Consider the following 20,635-nt stretch of genomic DNA (forward strand, 5'->3'; position numbering starts at 1 on the left):
GGGTAGGGGTCAGAGCTGGGATTCTTTCCCAGTATAGCATCAATCTACAAAGCCCATGCTGGACGGCCTCCTAGTACAGAGGCATGGGAAGGCACGAGATCTATCTTCTAGGAAGGTATTGATGGTGAGAGATCAAGGCTTGGAATTGTGGGGCACTCCAACTCTTGAGAGGAGGAGCTAGGACCGAGAAGAGAGAGTCGGAGAAGTAAAAGATCCAACCACCATGGTGCTCCGGAAGCCATGAGGGGGTGAGTGTTTTTAAAAGCAAAAGGGTGGCCGGCAATCTAACGGTTTTCATCATGGAGGATAAGGAGCCAATTAGATTTGATAATTAGAAAGAAGGTCAAGTGAGACCTTGGTGAAAATTGATTGTGCTGAAAAGCAGAAGCCAAGTTTTAACGAACACACAGGTTCATAAGAACTGAGGGACTGGGAGTTGTGAATAGATTTATTGAGCAGGTAGTGTCAACGAAGGGAAGGAGCCAACACTGCGGGTGAAGCTCAGAATTCGGAGTTGTTCAAAGCAAGAGCAGACCCTACAGGATTAGCTTTGGATAGAGGAGGTGCCTTTCAAACAGGAACTAAGCAGGTAAGTTAGGAGTCACAATTGGTTGACCTTGTCTTGTGCATGGGTGAGAAATGGAGGCAATTCCTGTGTTTGAGAATAAAGAGTGAAATATGTAAAGGTAAAAACCGTAAGAGCAGCTGTAGCACATATTAGACATTCCTCTAAGTGCTTTACGAGCTAATGCGTCATCGCCATTTCACAGACTGGGAACTCCAGGATCAGTGACCTGAACGGAAATCAAACAGCAGAGCCCAGTGCAGCCCGCAGCAGTTCCAAACCCCGCTGCGAGCAGGGGGTCAGCGGCCCCGCCCCCGGCTGAACTACACTTCCCAGCGTGCCAGGCGGGCGGGAGCGCGCAGGCTCCTTCCCAGAAGCAAAAGCGGAAACAAAGAGTCTCGCCGGCGTCCCTGCCCGCACACTCGCGCACATAGCGCTCGGGCGCACACGGAGTGGGCACCGGCGCCGGGAGCCAGCCAGCGAGCGGCGAGCCGGGGACCCACCGGGCTGAGCCAGCCGAGCGGCCAGCAAGCCGAGCCCGCGACCACCGCACGCCCCGGAGCCCGCAGCCGCCCCCCGCCGGCCGGTGTCCCCGCCGCCCTCCCTGACCCATGGCGCTGAAGCGGATTCAGAAAGTGAGTGCCAGGGCCAGGCCCGGGGCGGCGCGGCTCGCTTCGGCAACCTGCCCACGCTGACCCGGGCGGTGGTCCCGAGAGGCGCGCCGAGAGCGCACGGGAGGGGAGGGGGTCCGGGCCGGCGGGCACCGCACAGGTGAGGTGGGAGCAGGGGCAGGTCCCGGGCGGCCGGAGGGGCTGTGGGCAGGGGGCCCGCTGCGCGCTCGCGCCAGAGATGCCCGGAGCCCGGGCGGAGGTCCTCCTCGGTCTCCAGACCTTCCCGAATCCTGTGCTTCACCGTCACAGCTGGATTTTACCCTACGCCGGTCTGCTCTTGGCCCCTGTCATGCTGTGTTTTCTCCACGCTGTTTCTCAAGCTCATCCTCTTTATGTTCTTGCTTACCCGGGCTCCCGGGTAGGGCAAGGAAGGTGTGGTGGGCCTGCAACCTTTCTCAGAGCGCTGGGTTTGTTCTTTCTCTGTTGTGCGGCCGGCTTTGGCGCACATGTCGGAACGGGCTGGAAAAGCCCACTTGGGGCCGAGAAGCCCGGAGAAGCCTCCTGCCCCTTCTATTTTGGAGCTTGTGCCGCTGCCACTTGAGGTCACATAGCTGCAGCGAAAACATAGCTGCTGATACACAACAAGATGACCTCCTGGCTGTGATTCATGGTGAGTCAAGCCAAACAGGTTTTTTTCCCCTCATGATAAACTTACATGTAAAGTTCGAGACACAACAGAAACTGTCACAAATTAATTTGCTTGATGCTTTGACACATGGGTATAGAATGAGGAAGAAATGTGTATATTTCTTCAGCAAATATGCATCCCAGCTACCTGTAAGAAATTGCCATCTCTTGCATTATATTTATTACTACGTTTCAATTGGGAACATCTACAAAATTGGGTTTGGGGCATTTTCTTTCTGTTCACTTTTATTTCTTGTTTGGTTATTGGTGTGTTCACTGACACAAGTTTTAGGTTTTACAGCTACAGTTCATGTGGGAAGCATTGAGAATTTGTTTTTTAAATGGGGAGTGCATTTAGCAAGTTAGGCCAAAAATGGACAGCATGTTTTGTAAATGATTTCATAAGAAATCAGTGCCTGCTGAAAATTTTTATCAACTTTTTCAGGCATGGATCAATACAGCAGTGATAGAGATGTATACATTGTTTTCTCTGTCACTCCTGGTGACATCTTCTGGTACAGAGGACAGCAACTTTCAGACCCAGCCAATTTTTATTTTTGGTTCACATACTAAACCTGTGGAATACTGTTATTTTTTTGTGCCATTTGAGGCTCCTCTGACTATAAAACATATACCTAACAATCAACACTTAGTAATATGTTTTCTGATTTGAAGATAATGCAATTACACTTTTGTTTTGTATAGATAAAACTACTTTTGAAGCTCCAGTCAGCATTTTTGCCATGCCTTGTATACTTAATGATGATGTAATACTTGCTCGCATTTGAATTAAACAACACACATTTTTCAAGGAAGTTTTGAAATTCCATTTCCTTCTTTCCTAGTTGTGAGAATTTTTCACAAAACTTTACACATACTTTTAAAAACCATATTTTAGTAGTCATTAGTTATGATTATTTTACAGTAGAGTTGTCTGGTAAGAAAATACTGGCTACATAGAATTGACACCAGATCTGTAACAACTGGTATTTTAGAGAAGAAATGGGTATCACATAATATCCTCTGTGTCAATCTTTGGATTCCCTTTTCTGTTATCAGAAAAGTTTTGCACAAATCTCTTTTCCATTAATCCCATTCCCTCAAACTTGAGGGGATATTGTTTTGTTGGAGTCCTTACTTTTCTTCCTTCTTTACCCACCTCCTTGATTAGAAGCCAGTCAGTTCCAGGTAAGGTTTGCTGTTTGCCATGTGAACAGTCCCAGAGCCCTCTTTGATATTAGTATACGCATTCTCATTCGAATCTTGTATGTTCTAGCAAGAGAAGATGCATATCTTTTTGGCCTTTCTTTTTAAGTATATTAAAGTAACACTGTTAGATACCTTCCAGGGCATTAAGTTGTGATTTTCCTGTACCTAAAGTGGCAGACTTTAGAGCTGTGAGAACCTCAGAGAGCTCCGCAGGAGAGGGGAAGTGGGAAGAGGGGGCAGAGGCTGGGGAACAGTTTCTAGGGTAGTGTGTCAGAATCTCCTGTGGGGCAGTTTCAGACTGTCCCTACTGCTGTAAATGGAGAGATGTTGAATTCCTCAAATGGGCTGGGTTGGAAAGAAGGCTGTGATCCACTGATGTTCTAGTCTATTCTTAACTATTCAAAGAAGGAAGCTGTGGCCTGGAGTGGAGGAGTGCTTTGTCCAAGATAATCTCTTAAGAAGTGAATTTGGCATATTTGAGAATGTTGTTCATGACTTCACATTTCTTTACTTAATATGAAAAGATTAAACATGGCTGAATTAAAATTGTATATGTATTTATGGAGCATGTGGATCTCGATGCTTAAAATACATTTTTATATTAGAGTATGCTAAATGATTTAGTACTGTAATTTAGACATCCAGTGGCTGTTTTGCATTTCAGCTTATAAATTTACACACCCATGCTCTATTTTTAGATACAGTAGAAGATGTTATCACAGTCACCTGAATCACACAAGGGAAAAAGCTTTAACTAATTTTGAAAAAAGATACCTAAAACATGACTGCAAATAGAGGACAGTTTTTCAGCTGGGCATCTGTTATTTTCTAGAATTAATTTCTAAATGTTTCTTCTATAAATGCTATTTTTAATCCTTTACAAACATTTTTTGGAAATCATTTTTAAAATTATGAATGTTATATCACAATACTGAATGTTTTGAAAACCAGGAAGAGAAAGAAAGGAAATGTGAATATAGTCATTATCATCATTTTTATTTACTTCTAGAATGAGGTACAGGCTTGTTGCTCTTTTGGTCTATCTTTTGAAAAGTGAAATGAGTTTTGTTTTGCAAATTTAGTAACAGATAACTGCTGCTTAGTGTATAGTTCTGGCCCCCAAATGGAATATTTTTTTAATAATCAATTTAACTTAAAGCATATATAAACATAGATTAAAATATAATTTTTTTTTTAGTTGTCTACAGATGTAATTTTTTAAAATATAATTTTATAAATGTTTTGAGCTGCTGAATTTTTTTATTTGTGCAATTCCACATAAAACTGCTTATGTCAATCTAGAAAACCTTAGGATACTTAAAAACAAAAATCCAGCCTTTTATGGATGGACTATCAAATGGGAGAAGACCTGGTTTCTATTCCTGGCTCCTTTACTTACTAGCTTGTTTCCCTATCCATGCTGTGATGCTATTGATAATTACAACCAGCATGTATAATATATAATGGTTACTCTATAGAACAGCTAGACACTGTTCTAAGTTCTGTATGTAGATTGACTTAATCTTTAGTGGGCCCAAGAGGTAGAAACAATTGTCATCCCTTTTTTACAGATGATGAAACGAAGGCACAAATCTGTTGAGTTAGGTACTCGGATTCACATTATGTAGTAAAAAAAAAAAGTGGCAGTACTAGCATTCCAAACCAGTTGGTTCCAGAGTCCATGCTGTTAATAACCATTTCAGTACAGAGCTTCTCTTATCCAGATGGACTCGTATCTTACATGTATTGTACTTTGAAGGACATATGGAATCAAATGATTATGGATGTAAATGCTTTGCAAAGTGGGATGGTCTATACAAATGTAAAGTGGTATTATAATTAAGAGCTTGGTATATTTAATCATTTTCACTAACATCACTCTGCTGATCATGCACTGTAAATCTCTGCTCTGAAGTGTATACTCCGGATCATTTAATGTAGTAAATGAATAATATAACTTTGTTTCACCACTTGCAATTTTTTTCCTTCAAAAGGATTTAGAAAAACTGATTGTAACTTATAAGTGTTCTGTCAGAAGTATTATTTCATTGTGGAGCCTTCACTTGTGAATGCTGTTCTCAAATGTTCATAATGAATTAGCTCCTATAGTAGTTTTCAATAGTAGTTAACTGTCCAGACTGCACAGGTATGTTAGACTTTGAGATTAAAAGATAAAGACTCAAGGTTTTTCAATAAAGAAGTATGTAATTTAAAAAAAAATCTTAAAAGGAGGAACCCAGTATTTATGGTTCTTGGAGATAAACAGTTTGCCTTGAAATGAAAGGAAGAAGGTGTTCTTTTTCTAAAAAGCCACCATGTGGATTTTTCTGTATTTAAATCTTTGTAATTAAGTTCAGTCTTCCTTTTGCCCCTTGTATCAAGTATTTTTCTTTCTGCATTGCCACAAAGGTGTAAAAAGACGTGATAACCAGTTATAGTTTAAAAGTTCTGAGGTTCCTTTCTCTGTGGAAATAAATAGCATAGATCTAAATGAGGTTGTTTATACCTATTTTAGGAAGCCAGGCACTTATTATAAAAACCAAACCTAGCAGGATGTGGGATTGCATCCTGTAAAGCAGAGTAGAATCCTTGCTTTAGTTCCTTGAAATACATAGAAAATGTATTTAATGAGTGTCAGTAATCAAAATATAAGTCTAATACTTTTCTTTTTCTTTTTTTAAATTTTTATTAAGGTATTGTTGATATACACTCTTACGAAGGTTTCACATGAAAAAACAATGTGGTTACTACATTTACCCATATTATCAAGTCTCCATCCATACCCCAATGCAGGCACTGTCCATCAGTGTAGTAAGATGCCACAGATTCACTATTTGCCTTCTCTGTTAATCCTAACACTTTTCATCTAACTGAGTTAATGATTGTCTACAATGTATTAATTAGCTCTCCCATCCCTCTTTTGTGGATATTACATCTAGTTAAAAGCAGGTACTGAGATACTTGTCCTCTCTCCGCTTAACTCTGTGATGCTGGAAAAAAAGATACTAGAAAATATAACAGCGCAGAGTTGCAGGGTTTGGGGATTGGAGGATTCCTCCGGCCACCTCAGAAATCTGTTGAGAGGTATAACAGGTTCTGTTTCTGGCCTGTCTTGGTCTAGATGGCCTTTGAGAAGCTGAGGTTTTTCTGCATTTAATTTGGTTCTGGGATGAGTCTGTGAAGGTTCAGTTACATACAATAGACAGTAGTAAGAGGCTACTATGTTCCAGGAGTTGTCCTTAATACAGGGAGGAAGCTGCCATCCTGAAGCATACAGTGTAGTGCTGCCCGTCAGATGACCACCCTGTTCTGCAACTTCCTGTCTTACCTTTTCTGGTTGTTTCCCCATTATTGTGTATTCATGTTACGTTTTTTGCTTTTTAGTGATACCATATTGCTTCTTAGATTCCCGGTCTCTTTTCAGATTTAGTTAAGCCTTTCCAACAGGGGTTAGGTAGGGGTAGGGGGTTGGTTCCTTCACCTGATATTCTTAGTAGTAAAACTAATCTGATGGTCCTCACTCCAAGTGGCCACCCCTCCTTATGTGAGCAGAGTTTGTATTGCTCTAGAGGGAGCCAAGCAGACCTGATGGCCTGGACTTTATATTTCTCTGAAGCATTAAAACTGTGGCCTGTGTTTTTGCTTCCCCCAAATTTTGATGTGTTGTATTTTCATTTTCACTTAGTTAAAAATATTTTCTAATTTCCTTTTTGATTTCTTCTTCGACCCTTGAATTATTTAGAAACATGCTGTTTTCCCAAATACTTGATATTTTTACTGACAGCTTTCTATTACTAGTTTCTAATTGAACTCCATGTTATTTGACTCCTTTAAAAATCTTGAGACTTGTTTTATGGTCCAAAATATGGTCTTTATTTTTTACTTACACAATAATAACTTCTTTCAGGTACTCAATATAGCTTTTGAGTGAATAGCATTTAATCATTTCCAGACATCATTTTGCCAGTTTTTGGCTGGTGTCTATAGAACCAAGGTTATTTCTAAGGAATGAATGCCAGACTTGGTTTACACCTATCCAGTGTCTTTTTGCACTTACATGAGCTTCCAGAACAGGGGTGAAAAATTTGTTTAGTGGATCACAAACAGCATTTTAAAAATAGAACAAATTAGTGCTTTGGGTATAGTAAGGGTGCTATTGGTTCATGAAACTTTAGTTATGTATATGTGTCTGTGTGTGTGTGTACTAGGTTGTGATTAAGTTTTTCTTAATATGAATTACTATAAGGAAAGTTTGAAAATCACTGTTCCATAGTATAATAAGATCCCTAAGTAAAATCAATATTGTCAAAATTATATGCCATATACTCATACATATATATGTGTATTTAGAGGTAACAAATTAACATATATACACACAAACACACATATAGATACACAGTGTAAAATGTTCTAGCCTTGGAAACATTTATTTTTGATACAGACTGTCAGTGTTCATTGTTTTTCTACTGCAAGTAGCAGCATTTTATAGCCACCGATGTATAACCACAGCATTCAAGAATAGCATTCGGCGATATTAAGAGGTTAATTTATTAAACAAATACTTATTAAGTGCCTACTATATGCCAGTTAGTAGGGATAGAGCTGTACGAAATGATAACAAATATTTGGTAAATACTGTTGATATGTCTGTGTTTAAAAGTAGGTTTTAAGAAGGAAGCTGCTAGCTTTCTTCCATTATCTTTCTTTTTCCCTGAAGCACCATCTTTATTGGTTACAATGAAGTAAACAATACCTTTTGATAATACAGCATTCAAAATACTCAACGTTGCATGTTCCATTATGTGTCAAAATTCTATTACATATTTTGAAAACTTGGGTGTAATTTCCTGTCACATTTTTCTTGCCTCTCGGAATGTCTTTAAAGCTTATGAAGTAGTGTTCATTTCCAACCTTTTACAAGATAAAAGCTCCTGAAAAAGATAAAAAGAATTCCTTTTCATTCCTTCACTCATCAGACTTTTGTTTCTCTTAAGCATGGCTGAAATGTGTAAATGGCCTTAATTCAGTAGTGAAGCATTGCTGGCTCCAATGTTGAGAGAGAATAATGTGCTCTAGTTATTACAGTTTGCAGTGAGCATTGTTTTGGGGTGGGAAGAGTGCTGAAGTGGAAGTCAGATGGTCTGAGCCTTTGTTCTGGCTTAGCTTTGTGACCTTGGCTTTGTCCAAAACAATCAGTCTTTATTTTCTTCATCTAGAAATGTAATGCATTGAACTAGATCATTTCTGTGGTCCTTTCTGATTGGTCATTTTAAGTACACCTAAAATAATGTTATTTTCTGTTTTTTTTTTTTTTAATTCAGCAAACAGCAAAAAAGATAACAAAAATAAATATTGAGCAGTGGCACTGTGCTCTGTTGCTGTATGAAACTTAAGCTAAAGTTCTGTTTACTTTGAGATGTCAGAATTGAAATAAATGTTGGCATCTTAATGTATACTATAAAATTAATGAGTCTCTAAAGATGTATTACTCTGATTAAAGAAAAATTCTTTGTGATGCAAATAAGATATATTTCTGTACCACTTTTTGTACTGGTAACATGTTTTTCTAATTCCATTTAGCTTCCATCTGTTTTACAGGTGTTTTAGAACTTTAAAGATTGTTTTATCCACATATTTAGACAACTGCCTTGTACAGCTGCCTTACATGTAAGTTTTTTATATTCAGGCTAATGCATTTGTGGAGCACCTTCTGTATAGAAGGCATATATACAAAATGCCAGTAAGGAGATATTTAGAAAAGTAAGGTATAACCAGCAATATCTGAGAACTTTAAAACTAATAAGGGTAAGAAAAGTACCATAACGACGAGGCCAACTTAAGACAGTACTATGAGGAAGATACAGCCTGTTTGAGCAGGAAGAAAAGAGTCAGAGGTGGGAGAGGCCAAATTTATTTGGGGAAAATAAGAAAAAATTCTGTGTAGAAGATGGAATTGCATTTAGGTCTGGAAGAATAGGTAGCATTTTAAAGACAGGGAAACCAGGTTTGTAGAGGAAGCTAAAGCAATGAAAGCACTAGAAATCACATGGCTTATTGGGGAAGGAACAAACAATCCTGCTTTTGGGAAGCATTGAGGGACTAGTAGACCATCAAAGTTCATATTGTGTACTTAATGCAGAAGTTTGGGGGAGCCACTGACAGATTTTGAGTAAGGGAGTAGCATTCTTAATCATAGTGTTAGGTATATAGTCTTGCCCTCATAGAATAAAAGGCTTTACCATTTGTCATAAATTTGAAAAGGAAACGGAACTACAGAGTACTCTGGGAATATATCAGGGACCTTTTGAAGGGTTCAAGGAAGACCTCCTTAAGGAAATGATGTTTAGAATGAAACATGAATGTAAAAGTAGGCAGAGTGAGGTGAGAGTGTGTGTTTGGGGGTGGGGTGATTAAGAGTCTTATCTTAAAGGAAACACATTTGAAACTAGAGGCTAGATAACATTTTGGGGAATTGAAAGTCATGACAGGTGCAGAGAGCACTGAGGGAAAGTGGTTGCAGATGTGAGGCTAGAGAGCAGTCAGTCCTGGCAGGTCTGGTAAGCCATCTTAAGGATTTATAAATCTTATATTAAGGCTAATGAAAAACACTAACAGGGTTGGATGTGGTGCTTTAAGAAGATCATTTTGACCACACTGGGTCGTTAGAGAAATGGGTGGACAGCAGGTCAGTTGAGAAATATTCTGCCCTTGTTGAAGTGAGAGCCAAGGAGGGTTTGAGTCAGGATGGTGGCAGAGGACATTTGGAAAGGGGTGTGTGAAAAAAAAATACAGGGTGGCCTTTTTGAGTTGTTCCAACCCACCCATTCCTACCCTTCCTTGGCCCTTCAAGTAGGGGTTAAAAGTGGTATAGGCAGCCTTTTTAGATCCCTCTTCCTACTACCCAGTCTGTTCCCAGATACTTTAGTAGTGCGTCCCTGGTTTGAACCTGGTGCTTCTTATCCTAAAATGTCTTTCCTCTTGCTTTTCTTAGACTCTTATGCCCTTTGGACAGTTTTTGTGTAAGATGAGCCTACTTCTGGGAGCCTTTCAGTGGGCAGGATCTGGACTGAAGGAAATCTGAACAGCTTGGTACTAATTAATGTGCGGGGATAGGAGGGCAGGGTGGGACATGGAAGGGTCTTATTTTCAAAGGTAGCCGTGTTTTAAACTAGAGGCAAGGCGGCATTTTGGGAAATTGAAAGTCATTACACCTGCTGTAGAGAGTACTGTTGCTAAGTGGTTGCAAACCTGAGCATTAAGTAGATAATGTCCCTAATCCTGACCTCAGATGTTTATTCTGAATTGTGCTCTTTATAGTTCAGATTCAGTAAATACTACTTTGATGTGGCAAAGTCAGTAGTGTAACTGCTTTCTTCATTTTCTCCCTTTTGTGTGGAATTTGGCTGCATTATTATTATTTTTTTTAATGAACAGCCTTTGCCAGAGATACCTGATCCAAAGAGACAGTGAAGCTGCTGGGACCAGTTTGTTGAAGTGAGTTTGGTTCCTGAAAATTAATTAATTGGATGTCGTCAGCGTTTTAAAGTCTTCCAGGAAGAATCTACATGGTTTAAAATAAAGATGTTCTTTAATTTAAGGGCTAAAAGAGGTCTGTATTCGGAGACATTTTTGACAATTATTTGACATATCTCTATTGAAATAGCTCTAGTCAACCAGATAAGGAGATCAGAGTCTGAACTGTAAGCCCATGAAATGTTTATTTACAGACAAGCCAAATATAGCTCATATATTCCTTTAGAGACAACATAAAAAATGCAGTCCAGTAAGAATCACTGTCCTGTTTTAGAATATTTTAGATAAAGATGGTTGTGTCACTTTAATTAATTGCCTGTTGAGCCAGGACTTTTGAAATAATGCTTTCTTTCATATGCTTTGGATTCAGTAATTTAGAGTTTGGACTGTAAATCAGCACGGGCTGTTTAATGTCCTTTACACACACCCAGTTGGGTATATATTCTATCTGTTATTGAGATTTAGACCTTGTGAATGTTGAAGCCAGAGAACAACAAAGCATTTTCACTCTGGTCAGCATTATTTTTTAGAGAATATTTACTGCATTGTGTCATATTAAGCCTGATGGTAAATAAGGCTGTTCTGACTTGTTAGTGTTCATTCTCTACTGTTCAGATTGGGCTGTTACCCTTCTGGGAGCTGAGAGATTAATGCAGGCCTCTTTTCTTTTACATTCCCTTCTTTGTATCCTTTTATTTGTTTACTTTCTTTGAATTAGACTGCCTCATCTACTTTTAGATTTTAAGTCCCCTAGAGGCAGGGACTGTGTCTAGGTTGATTTTATGGAGAACACTCAGCATATTGTGGGGGTGTTATAAACATGCCATCTGTGCCAATTTAAAATTCAGTTTCAGACCTCTCAGTACTTTTCTTTGTGTCTAGCTGGTTACAGAAATCTGAACTAGAATAGAGGTGCTTAGCCATGTAAGGCTATATAAATCTATAAAGTATATATATTTTTATGAATTCATAGTGCTTTTAGTTCCAGTAATAATATAGGATAAAATCTTGAAATCAGCCTTTCATTACCGTACCATATACTTTTATTTTTAAATTTAGATACCCTATTAGTTTTTTTGAGCATTAATCACATTGGAATAGAAAATCGCTTCATTGACACAGACTACTTTTATCTGGGGCATATTTTCACCAGTTTGATATTTATTGCTTGATCTGTGTTTAAATAATAGATCTGCTTTAAGCTTACTTTGTCTTGAAGAAGGAAATTGGATTAACTATGTATTTCAGTTCTAGATTTAAAGTCACTGAACGAAATTGAAAGATACAATATGCACACACACTACATGTGTGTATGTATGGATACACACATAGTTGCTTAGTATAATCAGTTGTTTTCATATGTGGATTTATAACTAATTTCATTCTCTGATAGCCATGTTTTGCATTATATGTTTTCTATGTATTTCTGTTAGGTATGAACCTAAGCAGTAGAATTGCTGGGTCATTGAGTATTTCTTTGAGTATATTCAACCTTCGGTGGCTGTTGGCACACTTCTTCCACCAACAGCATATGAGCGGACCAGTTGCTTCACATCTTTGCCAACACGTGTACTTTTGTCTGGCTTTTTCATTTTAACCATTCTGCCCATTTGTAGTGGCATAGCGTTTTGGTTTTAATTTACATTTCCTTGATAACTGTTGAAGCTGTGCCCCTTCACTTGTGTATATTGGCCGTTTAGATAACCTCTTTTGTAAGTGCCTTTTCAAATCTGCCTTTTAAAAACTGATCCATAGGAATGATTTTTACATATTCTGAATGTGAGTGTTTTGTCAGATATATTTATTGCAAATATTTTCTCCTATTTGATGGCTTGGCTTTTCACACGTTCAGTGTGTCTTTTGATGAATAGATGTTCTTGATTTTTAATCAAGTACACATTTTCCACTTTCTCTCTTATAGTTAGTGCTCTTTGTGTCCTACTTTAAAAATATCAGACTCTCCCAGGTCATGAAGACCTTTTATGTTTTCTTTTAAAAGTTTTATTATTTTACCTTTCATTTTTAAATGTACAATCTACTTGGAATTGATTTTTGTGTATAGTTTGAGGTTGGGGAGGTCAAGGTTCTTTTTTTTTCCATATGGATACCTAGCACCATCTACTGAAAAATATTTTCCTTTTCTCTCTGCTAAATGTCCTTGTCTTCACTTTTAATTTTTGAATTTGAAGCTTGCCATTCTTTTCTTTCCATTGTCAAAACATTGATGAAATAAAGTTAAAATAAGTGCTCATAGTTCCACTCAGATGTCAAACACTATCACTTTTGGTTCTATATGAAAAGTATTCTGTTTTATCCAAAACAGTGATAATATCCTAAGATGGGTTTAGAGGATATGTTGTCCATTTCTTTTATGTGCAACTTCCTGTAATGAAGCTTTGCAGAGCCCCCAATGAGTGGGGAGGCACTACTGACATTGAAGAGTATGTGAAAGGCACCCCTTGGAGTTGGCGCATGGCCTGCATGGCAAAATGCAGCAGCCCTGAATGCTGCTTTTTTGTTTTTTCTCCCCCCAAATGCACAAATTTTGTTTTTCCCCCCATTTGTTTTTTTTTTTAATTGAAATAGAGTTGATACATATTATATTGGTTTCTGGTAGAATGCTACTTGTAATAACTGGCAAAAAAAAAACCCAATTAACTTTTTCCGTGTTCCAGCAGTCCATCTCTTAGCAAATAAGGGCTATGTATTTTTTTTAATGTTTTTTAATTACATCTCATCAGTTGTGCTTTTTTTTTTTTTTGGTATCATTAATCTACAATTACATGAGCAACATTGTTTACTAGACTTCCTCCATCGTCACGTCCCCCACACATACCCCATTACAGTCACTGTCCATCAGTGTAGTAAGATGCTATAGAATCACTACTTGGCGTCTCTCTGTTGTAGGGCTATGTATTTTTAAGTTCACTGTTGTGGTGTGCCACAAGTTTAAAGGGCTCTCTGAGCCCGTGTGGCTTTTCAGAATTTACCAGACCTTATCACCTCACTTTTAAATGTTTCATATTTCTGTTTATTTTAGACTTAGAAGGTAGTTTGTGTGAGTCAAGGTATTTTATACCAGTTCTTTACTCTATCACACTTCCTAGGAGAAACTTTTTAGGACTCTGCAGAGTGTTCTAAACTTTAATGAATACATTCAGAAGGTGACCCTTGAGGCTTATAGCTACTCTTACATGTATTTTCTTGGATACACAACAAAAGTTTAAGCTTCTAAGATTCCAGAGGACCTCTTTCCTCTACCTTTTAAATTACATCTTAGGAAGTTGTTTTTTTCCATAAATCAGTTTTCTTTGAATTTCATGCCCCCGTTTAACCATCAACAAATGTGCCTGACCTGTAGCTTGTGAGAAATTCATTAGCATCATAATCTGACACTATTAAATCTTTGAAATGTTGGAAGGGGTAGAGTTGGGACAAGAGTATAAAAACTGGGTCAGGATTAATCCCTATTATGAGGGATGTGGAAGTACTTAATAAATTTATGCTATAATTAGTCCAGCTGATTAAATTGAGCATGGAACAAAAACATAAAAACCAACTCTAACCGTGCCACAAACTGCAGCTTTCTCCATGGACAGCTCTGTCCCCAAAGATTGCCAGTGTTTGGAGGACGATTTAGTTTGAGACTGGGTCAGTTTAGCACAAACCCCTAACTCCTCATGGAAAAGCAACCAAAAGCTATATCCTGAAAGTAGGTCAGCAGCATCCTAAATAAACAATGAGGATGGAATGTTGAGTGTTTGAAATCTTCTAAACCAGCAAAACCAAAACAAAAATTTCTAAGAATTATGCATGACATTTTGCTGGAATATCATACATTCTGTAAACTCAAAAATAGTTGTAGCAGTAGCATGTGTTTTTAACACCTTAATGATGGATATTCTTTTGAGATTAATTTTTAGGTGGTGTTATATTTTACTTAAAAGGCCACCACAGTATTTTTAAGGGACCTGCACTATTCTCTCTTAAAGGCTATTTTTATGATAATTATTTTTATTATATGCAATCTGCATATCTATGTAGGGGGAATAGTTGATTCTGAATCTGCTGCCAGACCTAATCATTTGTATTTCTAAAAGACTGAAATTTGTTCTGTCTATGCCTTGCTGATCATGTTATTCCTTAAATTTTATTGCTTAACTCAGAGTATCAAGCACCTTATATGATAAAGCATTGTGGTAAGTATTGTGGAGGAATGCATGAATAAATGCATTAAAAGTCCTGGTTTTAGGAAAAATGTTCTGGTAGAAGAGGAAAGGGAGGGGATAAATTAGTATTTATTAAGGTCCATTATACATGCCAGGTATTAAGTTAGATATTCCGCTTATGTGTTTTCATTTAATTCTCAGTGTAGTTCTTCAAGGTTATCAGTGATGTTCCCAAATGAGACCCTTGAGACCCTAAGTAGTAGTCATACAGCTTGTAAGAGTCAGTAGTAGCAAGGCCAGATTAGATCCAGGTCTGACTCCAAAACCAGTGGCTTGAAGTGGCTGTTGAGAAGATGGCCACTGTTGAGGAGAATAGGCGAAATTTGGGCATTCATAGATAGAAGGAAGGTTATTTTAGAAGGAAAGTTTAGAAGGCCAGAAAGCTTAGTTGTGTACAGATAACATCCTAATAGGCTAGACCCGACTAAACTCTTCTCAACCTTTTTAGTCTCAGGACCCGCTTATAATAGTATTGAGGGCCCAAAAGAGCCTTTAATTGTATGGGTTATATCATTATCTACTATATGAGAAATTAAAGCAAATTTAGAAATATTTAGTAATTTACAAATGACAACAAACCCATTAATATTAACATAAAAACGTTTGATTAAAAAATGCATTTCTTAAAAGGTAGAGTAGCATTGTTTCATATGTGTTCAGATCTCTTTATAGCCAGGCTTATATATGATAGTTGAATTCTTGCATTTGCTTATGCATTTAACCTGTTTAAAATATCACATATCATTAAGCTGGAAAACACTGTATTCTCATGAGATATTAAGAGTGAAAAAGGCAAATAGCATTTTAGTTTTTAAAAAAAAATTTTTATTAAGGTATCATTGATACACAATCTTATGAAGGTTTCATATGAGCAACATTGTGGTTACTACATTCACCCATATTATTAAATCCCCTCCCTATACCCCATTGCAGTCACTGTACATCAGTGTAGTAAGAATAGCATCTTAGTTTTATTATGAAATTCATTTTGACCTTAAAGACCTCAAAGTGTTTTAGAAAACCCGAGGGAGTCCTGTGGAGTCCTTATTAGGTAAGCTTGTGAAGAGGAACCAATTGAAAGTATAGGGTAGAGACTAGATAATGAAAAGAACTTCACTGGTTGAATTTGGTCTTTAATAAGCAATGGGAGCCACTGAAATTTTCTAAGCAGAATGAAATTAACAGCTCTGCTTTTAGAAGATTAATGCTTAAGAGTACAGGGAAGCAATTATAGTTGAACTATGATTGGTTTTTTGAGGTAACTATGTTAAGCAATGTAATGGGTACTGAGGTAGAATATATTGTACTCTTCATCTGGCTATATATGAAGGATGAGAGAAAGGAGTCAAAACAACGCTGAGGTTTTGAGCCTGGTGACTTGGAGGCTAATGTTCCCTTACTAGATATAGGGAATACAGGGAAAAAAAGCAAGCTTGGGAAAGAAAACAGTGAATTAAGTGGATTAATATATGAAAAGTTTTACATTATTTTTTATTTTGAAATAATTTTAGTCTTACAAAAAAGTTGCAAAATTAATACAGAAAGTTCACATATATCCGTCACCTACTTTCCCCTATTATTTATAGTTTACGTAACCATGTTATCAAAATGAGGAAAGTAACATTGGTACAATACTATAAACTACAGATCAGTTCAGATTTTACCCATTTTTCCACTGTCTTTTTTTTGTTCAGGGATCCAGTCTGGTAGCCCTCACTGGATTTAGTTGTTGTGTCTCTTTAGTGTATATATATATATATATATATATAAAGAAAAGAGAAAGGTGCTTATAATATATGTAGTGGGGGAAAAAAGCGGTATCATTTCATCTCTTAAAATGTATTCCAACCTGAATTTAAATCATTTTTTTTCTTTAGAAAGTTACAAAAGTATTGTGAAAAAATTGAAACAATGTAGAAGACATTAATAAAAAGTGACAACCTATTCCTAGAGATACTACTGTTAATAGTTTGGTGTGTATTCTTTTATGTATTCTGTATGCATGTATACCATGTGTATGTATTATGGGATTTAATAAGCATGCTCTTCTGCACTTTGTATTTTTCACTCAAAAAACTATATTATATTCACACAACATCCTTTAGTGTCAACATGTATATAGACCTACCTAATTCTTTTCAACAGTTGCACATTATTTCATAATATAGCTGTGTCATGAAAGCATTTGCTTGTTGATGAACCTTTAGGTTATTCTCAGTTTTTCATAACTATGCAAAATGCCTCACTTTATATGTTAAAGATACATATGTATCTTTGGCTCTTTGGACAGTTATACTGTGAGGTGAGATTACTGAGTTAGAGACCATATGCATTTTCCACTTTAGCAATTATTACCAAATTGCTCTCCAGAAGGTTGTATTTCAACTCATACTGCATCCCACAGTGAGTGACATGCTTATTTCCGTCAAAGCTGTGGATATAAGTATTCTAGTAAATTGACAAAGTTTAGGTTTGGGTAATGGTCTTGTGGGTATTTGACTATTTATACATTGCTCTCTGTTTTATCCCTATAAAGCACTGTTTTGCTTTTGTAACACACATACAAACACAATACTTCAGTAAAAGGGAAGGATTTCAAATGTTGGTCTTTTTGAGAACTTTAACTTTTTCTTTAAATTAAAGTATCATTGATATACAATCTTATCATGGTTTCAAATATACAAGGTAGTGTGTCAGCATTCACCCGTATTACCAAGTCCTCACCCCCTCCACTTTGGAGATCTTTAACTTTTCTGCATGGGATAAACGCATGGCCATGAAGAGGCCTAAGCAAGAGAGCTGAGGGGCTAGTGAAACAGTTATTGGGAGACTGCCAATAGGGTGTATACTAGGTGTCAGGGTAGTGGTGGAGTAGGAAGAAGTGTTTTAGAAATGAGTGTCAGGGTCATTCATTGTACTCTAGAAGAGCTTCCATTAGCAGTGAGAAATGTGGAGTTAAGTCTTGGCTCTTTTGAAAATCCTATGGATCTGAGCAATTTGTATAATTAGTGTTAATTCCTACAGAGAGTGAAGAGAGGATCAAAGGAAGAGTTTACTAATCTTAGCATTTCCTTTTGGAATACATAAGAATCATTGCATTATTTTTATACTCCATATGTGGCTATGATGCTAGAAGTAGGTAAATAAGAATGCCACTAATATTAGAGAAAGCCTAAATCAGATAAGAAGTGATTTCTGAAACCTTGAAGTGAACTAAATCAAAGGCAGAATTTAACAAGTATAGGCAGTCCTTGATTTCTTATCTAAAAGTACACTGGCTGCTAAGTAGGCTAAGAAAAAAAAGGGTGGGGTTTTGGTTGGTTTGGTTGTAATTTTTGTTTGTTTTATATTTTCACCACCTTAGCACATCCCAGAATTCATTTTTTTTATTTTCAAATTTAATGTATTTCTGGTCGCAAGAGAGGGGAGGGGATATTGTGCCTTTTGGTCATCCTGTCTTTTACATATGCACCATTTCAGTTACAAATTTCCAAACAATGTACAAGTTAAAAAACTTAATGATTTGCATGTATATATTTTACAGAGATAACGTATATGTGAATAAATCACACATATATATAAATACCTGTCTATATGTAATATGTCCATATTATATACAAATAGATAGTTAAATACACACAAATTAATTTTCTTTACTAAAAAAAATAACCACACCATATTATACTTGGAATAGCCTGTAATCATGTTCAAATTTCAAATGTCACATTTATAGACACATAGTTTAACAAAGGAATAGAACATTAGAAATTTAGACCCTCTTAGAAAGTCTAGGATGTGTAAATCTCCTCATCAAAATGTTAGTGTCTTTATTAGTAGTAAGTAGTGATTAATGTGACTATTAGGAATGTTTGATGAACCATCAGCTACCTCTTTCTAATAATTAAGTGAGCTTTAAATAGACAACTTAAGCACCTGGCCTAGACAAAAGTTCAGTAGTTAGATTTTCCTCTCCTTAGCTCTGACTTCTAATAGGGGAGCTACAGTCAGGGCATAAAAATATAAGAACAAGGTAACTTATTTTTCTATAATTAAAGGGATTTGAAGAACAGTCTGACATTTGAAATTTGAACATGATTAAAGGCTATTCCAAGTATAATATGGTGTGGTTATTTTTTTTAGTAAACAAAATCAGTTTGTATGTATTTACCTATTTGTATAGAATATGGACATATTACATATACACAGGTATTTATATATGTGTGTGATTTATTCACATATACGTTATCTCTGTAAAATATATACATGCAAATCATTAACAGTTTTTTAAACCACAATTGGAGATTAACATTTTCTAATTAACTAGTTTTCTGCTTAAAGGCAAAGAAGTCCTAACACTAATACTTAGGAAGCTCAGTGTTCTCAGAAGCAATCTCTTAAAAAGCCCAGATTAGAAAACTGTTAAATAAGGTGCAGTCATTCTAAAATGAGGCTGTGACTTGGAACTGCTCCTCCACCAATCATTTAAATTATCTAGAGAATTGGGTGGTTATCAATTTCATATTCTCTTAACATTTATTTAATGCTTACTGTATGCCAGAGACTGCTGTGCACGTCACATGTATCTTTTCATTTGTTTGTCATTGATCTTGTGGTTGAAAGTAATAATGACACTTTACATTAAGGAAAACTAAGGTTTAGAAAAGGAAAAAATGTTTTGCCCAAGATCATGTGGTGAGTGAGTGATGCCACCTGAAGTTCAAGGCCTTGCTTTTTAACCACAGTAAGTCAGAGACTGAAATCTTCCTCTTTATTGCTTAACTATACCTGGACCAAAGAAGCTGCTAGCTAAGTTCTTGTCAGGAAGAAAAGCATAACATCAGCTGTGAAAAAAACAGCAACAAAACCAAAAATGAAGAGTACCACAGTATATTGCAAAAGACTGGAAGGCTTCAAAGAAGTAGATTTGAGTTTGCACTTGGCTCAGGTACTTAGCTCATGTATCACTTTTTTTAATTTACAGTGTCATTAATATATAATCTTACATTGGTTTCAAATGTACATCACAGTGGTTCAGAAGTCCCCATGATCAACTTACATTGTGATTACAAATTATTGTGCCCCTATACTCCCCTCCCCCTTGCCCCTTGTACGTGTCCCAACCCTCACCCCTTGGTTACCACTAGTCAGGTCTCAGTGTCTATGAATCTACTGCTGTTTTGTTCTGTTTTGCTTTGTTTTTATATTCCACAAATAAGTGAAATCATATGGTACTTGTCTTACTCTGCCTGGCTTATTTTACTGAGCACAATACCCTTTAGATCCATCCATGTTGTTGCAAGTGGCAGCATTTCTTTTCTTTTTATGGCTGAATAATATTCCATTGTGTGTGTGTGTGTATATATATATATATATATATATATATATATGTGTGTGTGTGTGTGTGTGTACCACATCTTCTTTATCCATTCATCTACTGATGGACACTTAGGTTGCCTCCATATCTTGGCTATTGTAAATAGTGCTATGATGAACATAGGGGTGCATAGGCCTTTTCAAATCAGGGATTTTGTTTTCTCCATGTAAATTTCTAGAGTGGAATTACTGGGTCAAATGGTCTATTTTTAGCTTTTTGAGGAAACTCCATACTCTTTCCACAGTGGTTGCACCAATTGACATTCTCACCAACAGTGTAGAAGGGTTCCTCTTCCTTTGCATCCTCGCCAGCATTTGTTATTTCTTATCTTTTGGATAATGGCCATTCTAACTGGTGTGAGGTGATATCGCATTGTGGTTTTAATTTGCATTTCCCTGATGATTAGCAATGTGGAGCATCTTTTCAA

General features: G+C 37.0%; 1 protein-coding gene across 7 annotated transcripts in view; it reads left to right on the forward strand.

The window, feature by feature from the left end:
• Positions 1 to 946: 946 nt before the first annotated feature.
• Positions 947 to 20,635, forward strand: part of UBE2D1 (ubiquitin conjugating enzyme E2 D1) — a 30,432-nt gene continuing 10,743 nt past the window's right edge. Inside the window, exons 1-2 of one of the 7 annotated variants that reach the window (XM_057505883.1) lie at positions 949 to 1,200; positions 10,507 to 10,566. Coding sequence is in view for 2 of the 7 variants with exons in the window: in XM_057505882.1 (XP_057361865.1) it covers positions 1,177 to 1,200 (24 nt within the window). In the remaining 5 variants the exon portion in view is untranslated. The other 6 variants (XM_057505882.1, XM_036895087.2, XM_036895083.2 and 3 more) reach the window with 6 other exon arrangements.

This window comes from Manis pentadactyla, chromosome 8 (assembly GCF_030020395.1).
Source record: "Manis pentadactyla isolate mManPen7 chromosome 8, mManPen7.hap1, whole genome shotgun sequence".
Taxonomy (NCBI): domain Eukaryota; kingdom Metazoa; phylum Chordata; class Mammalia; order Pholidota; family Manidae; genus Manis; species Manis pentadactyla.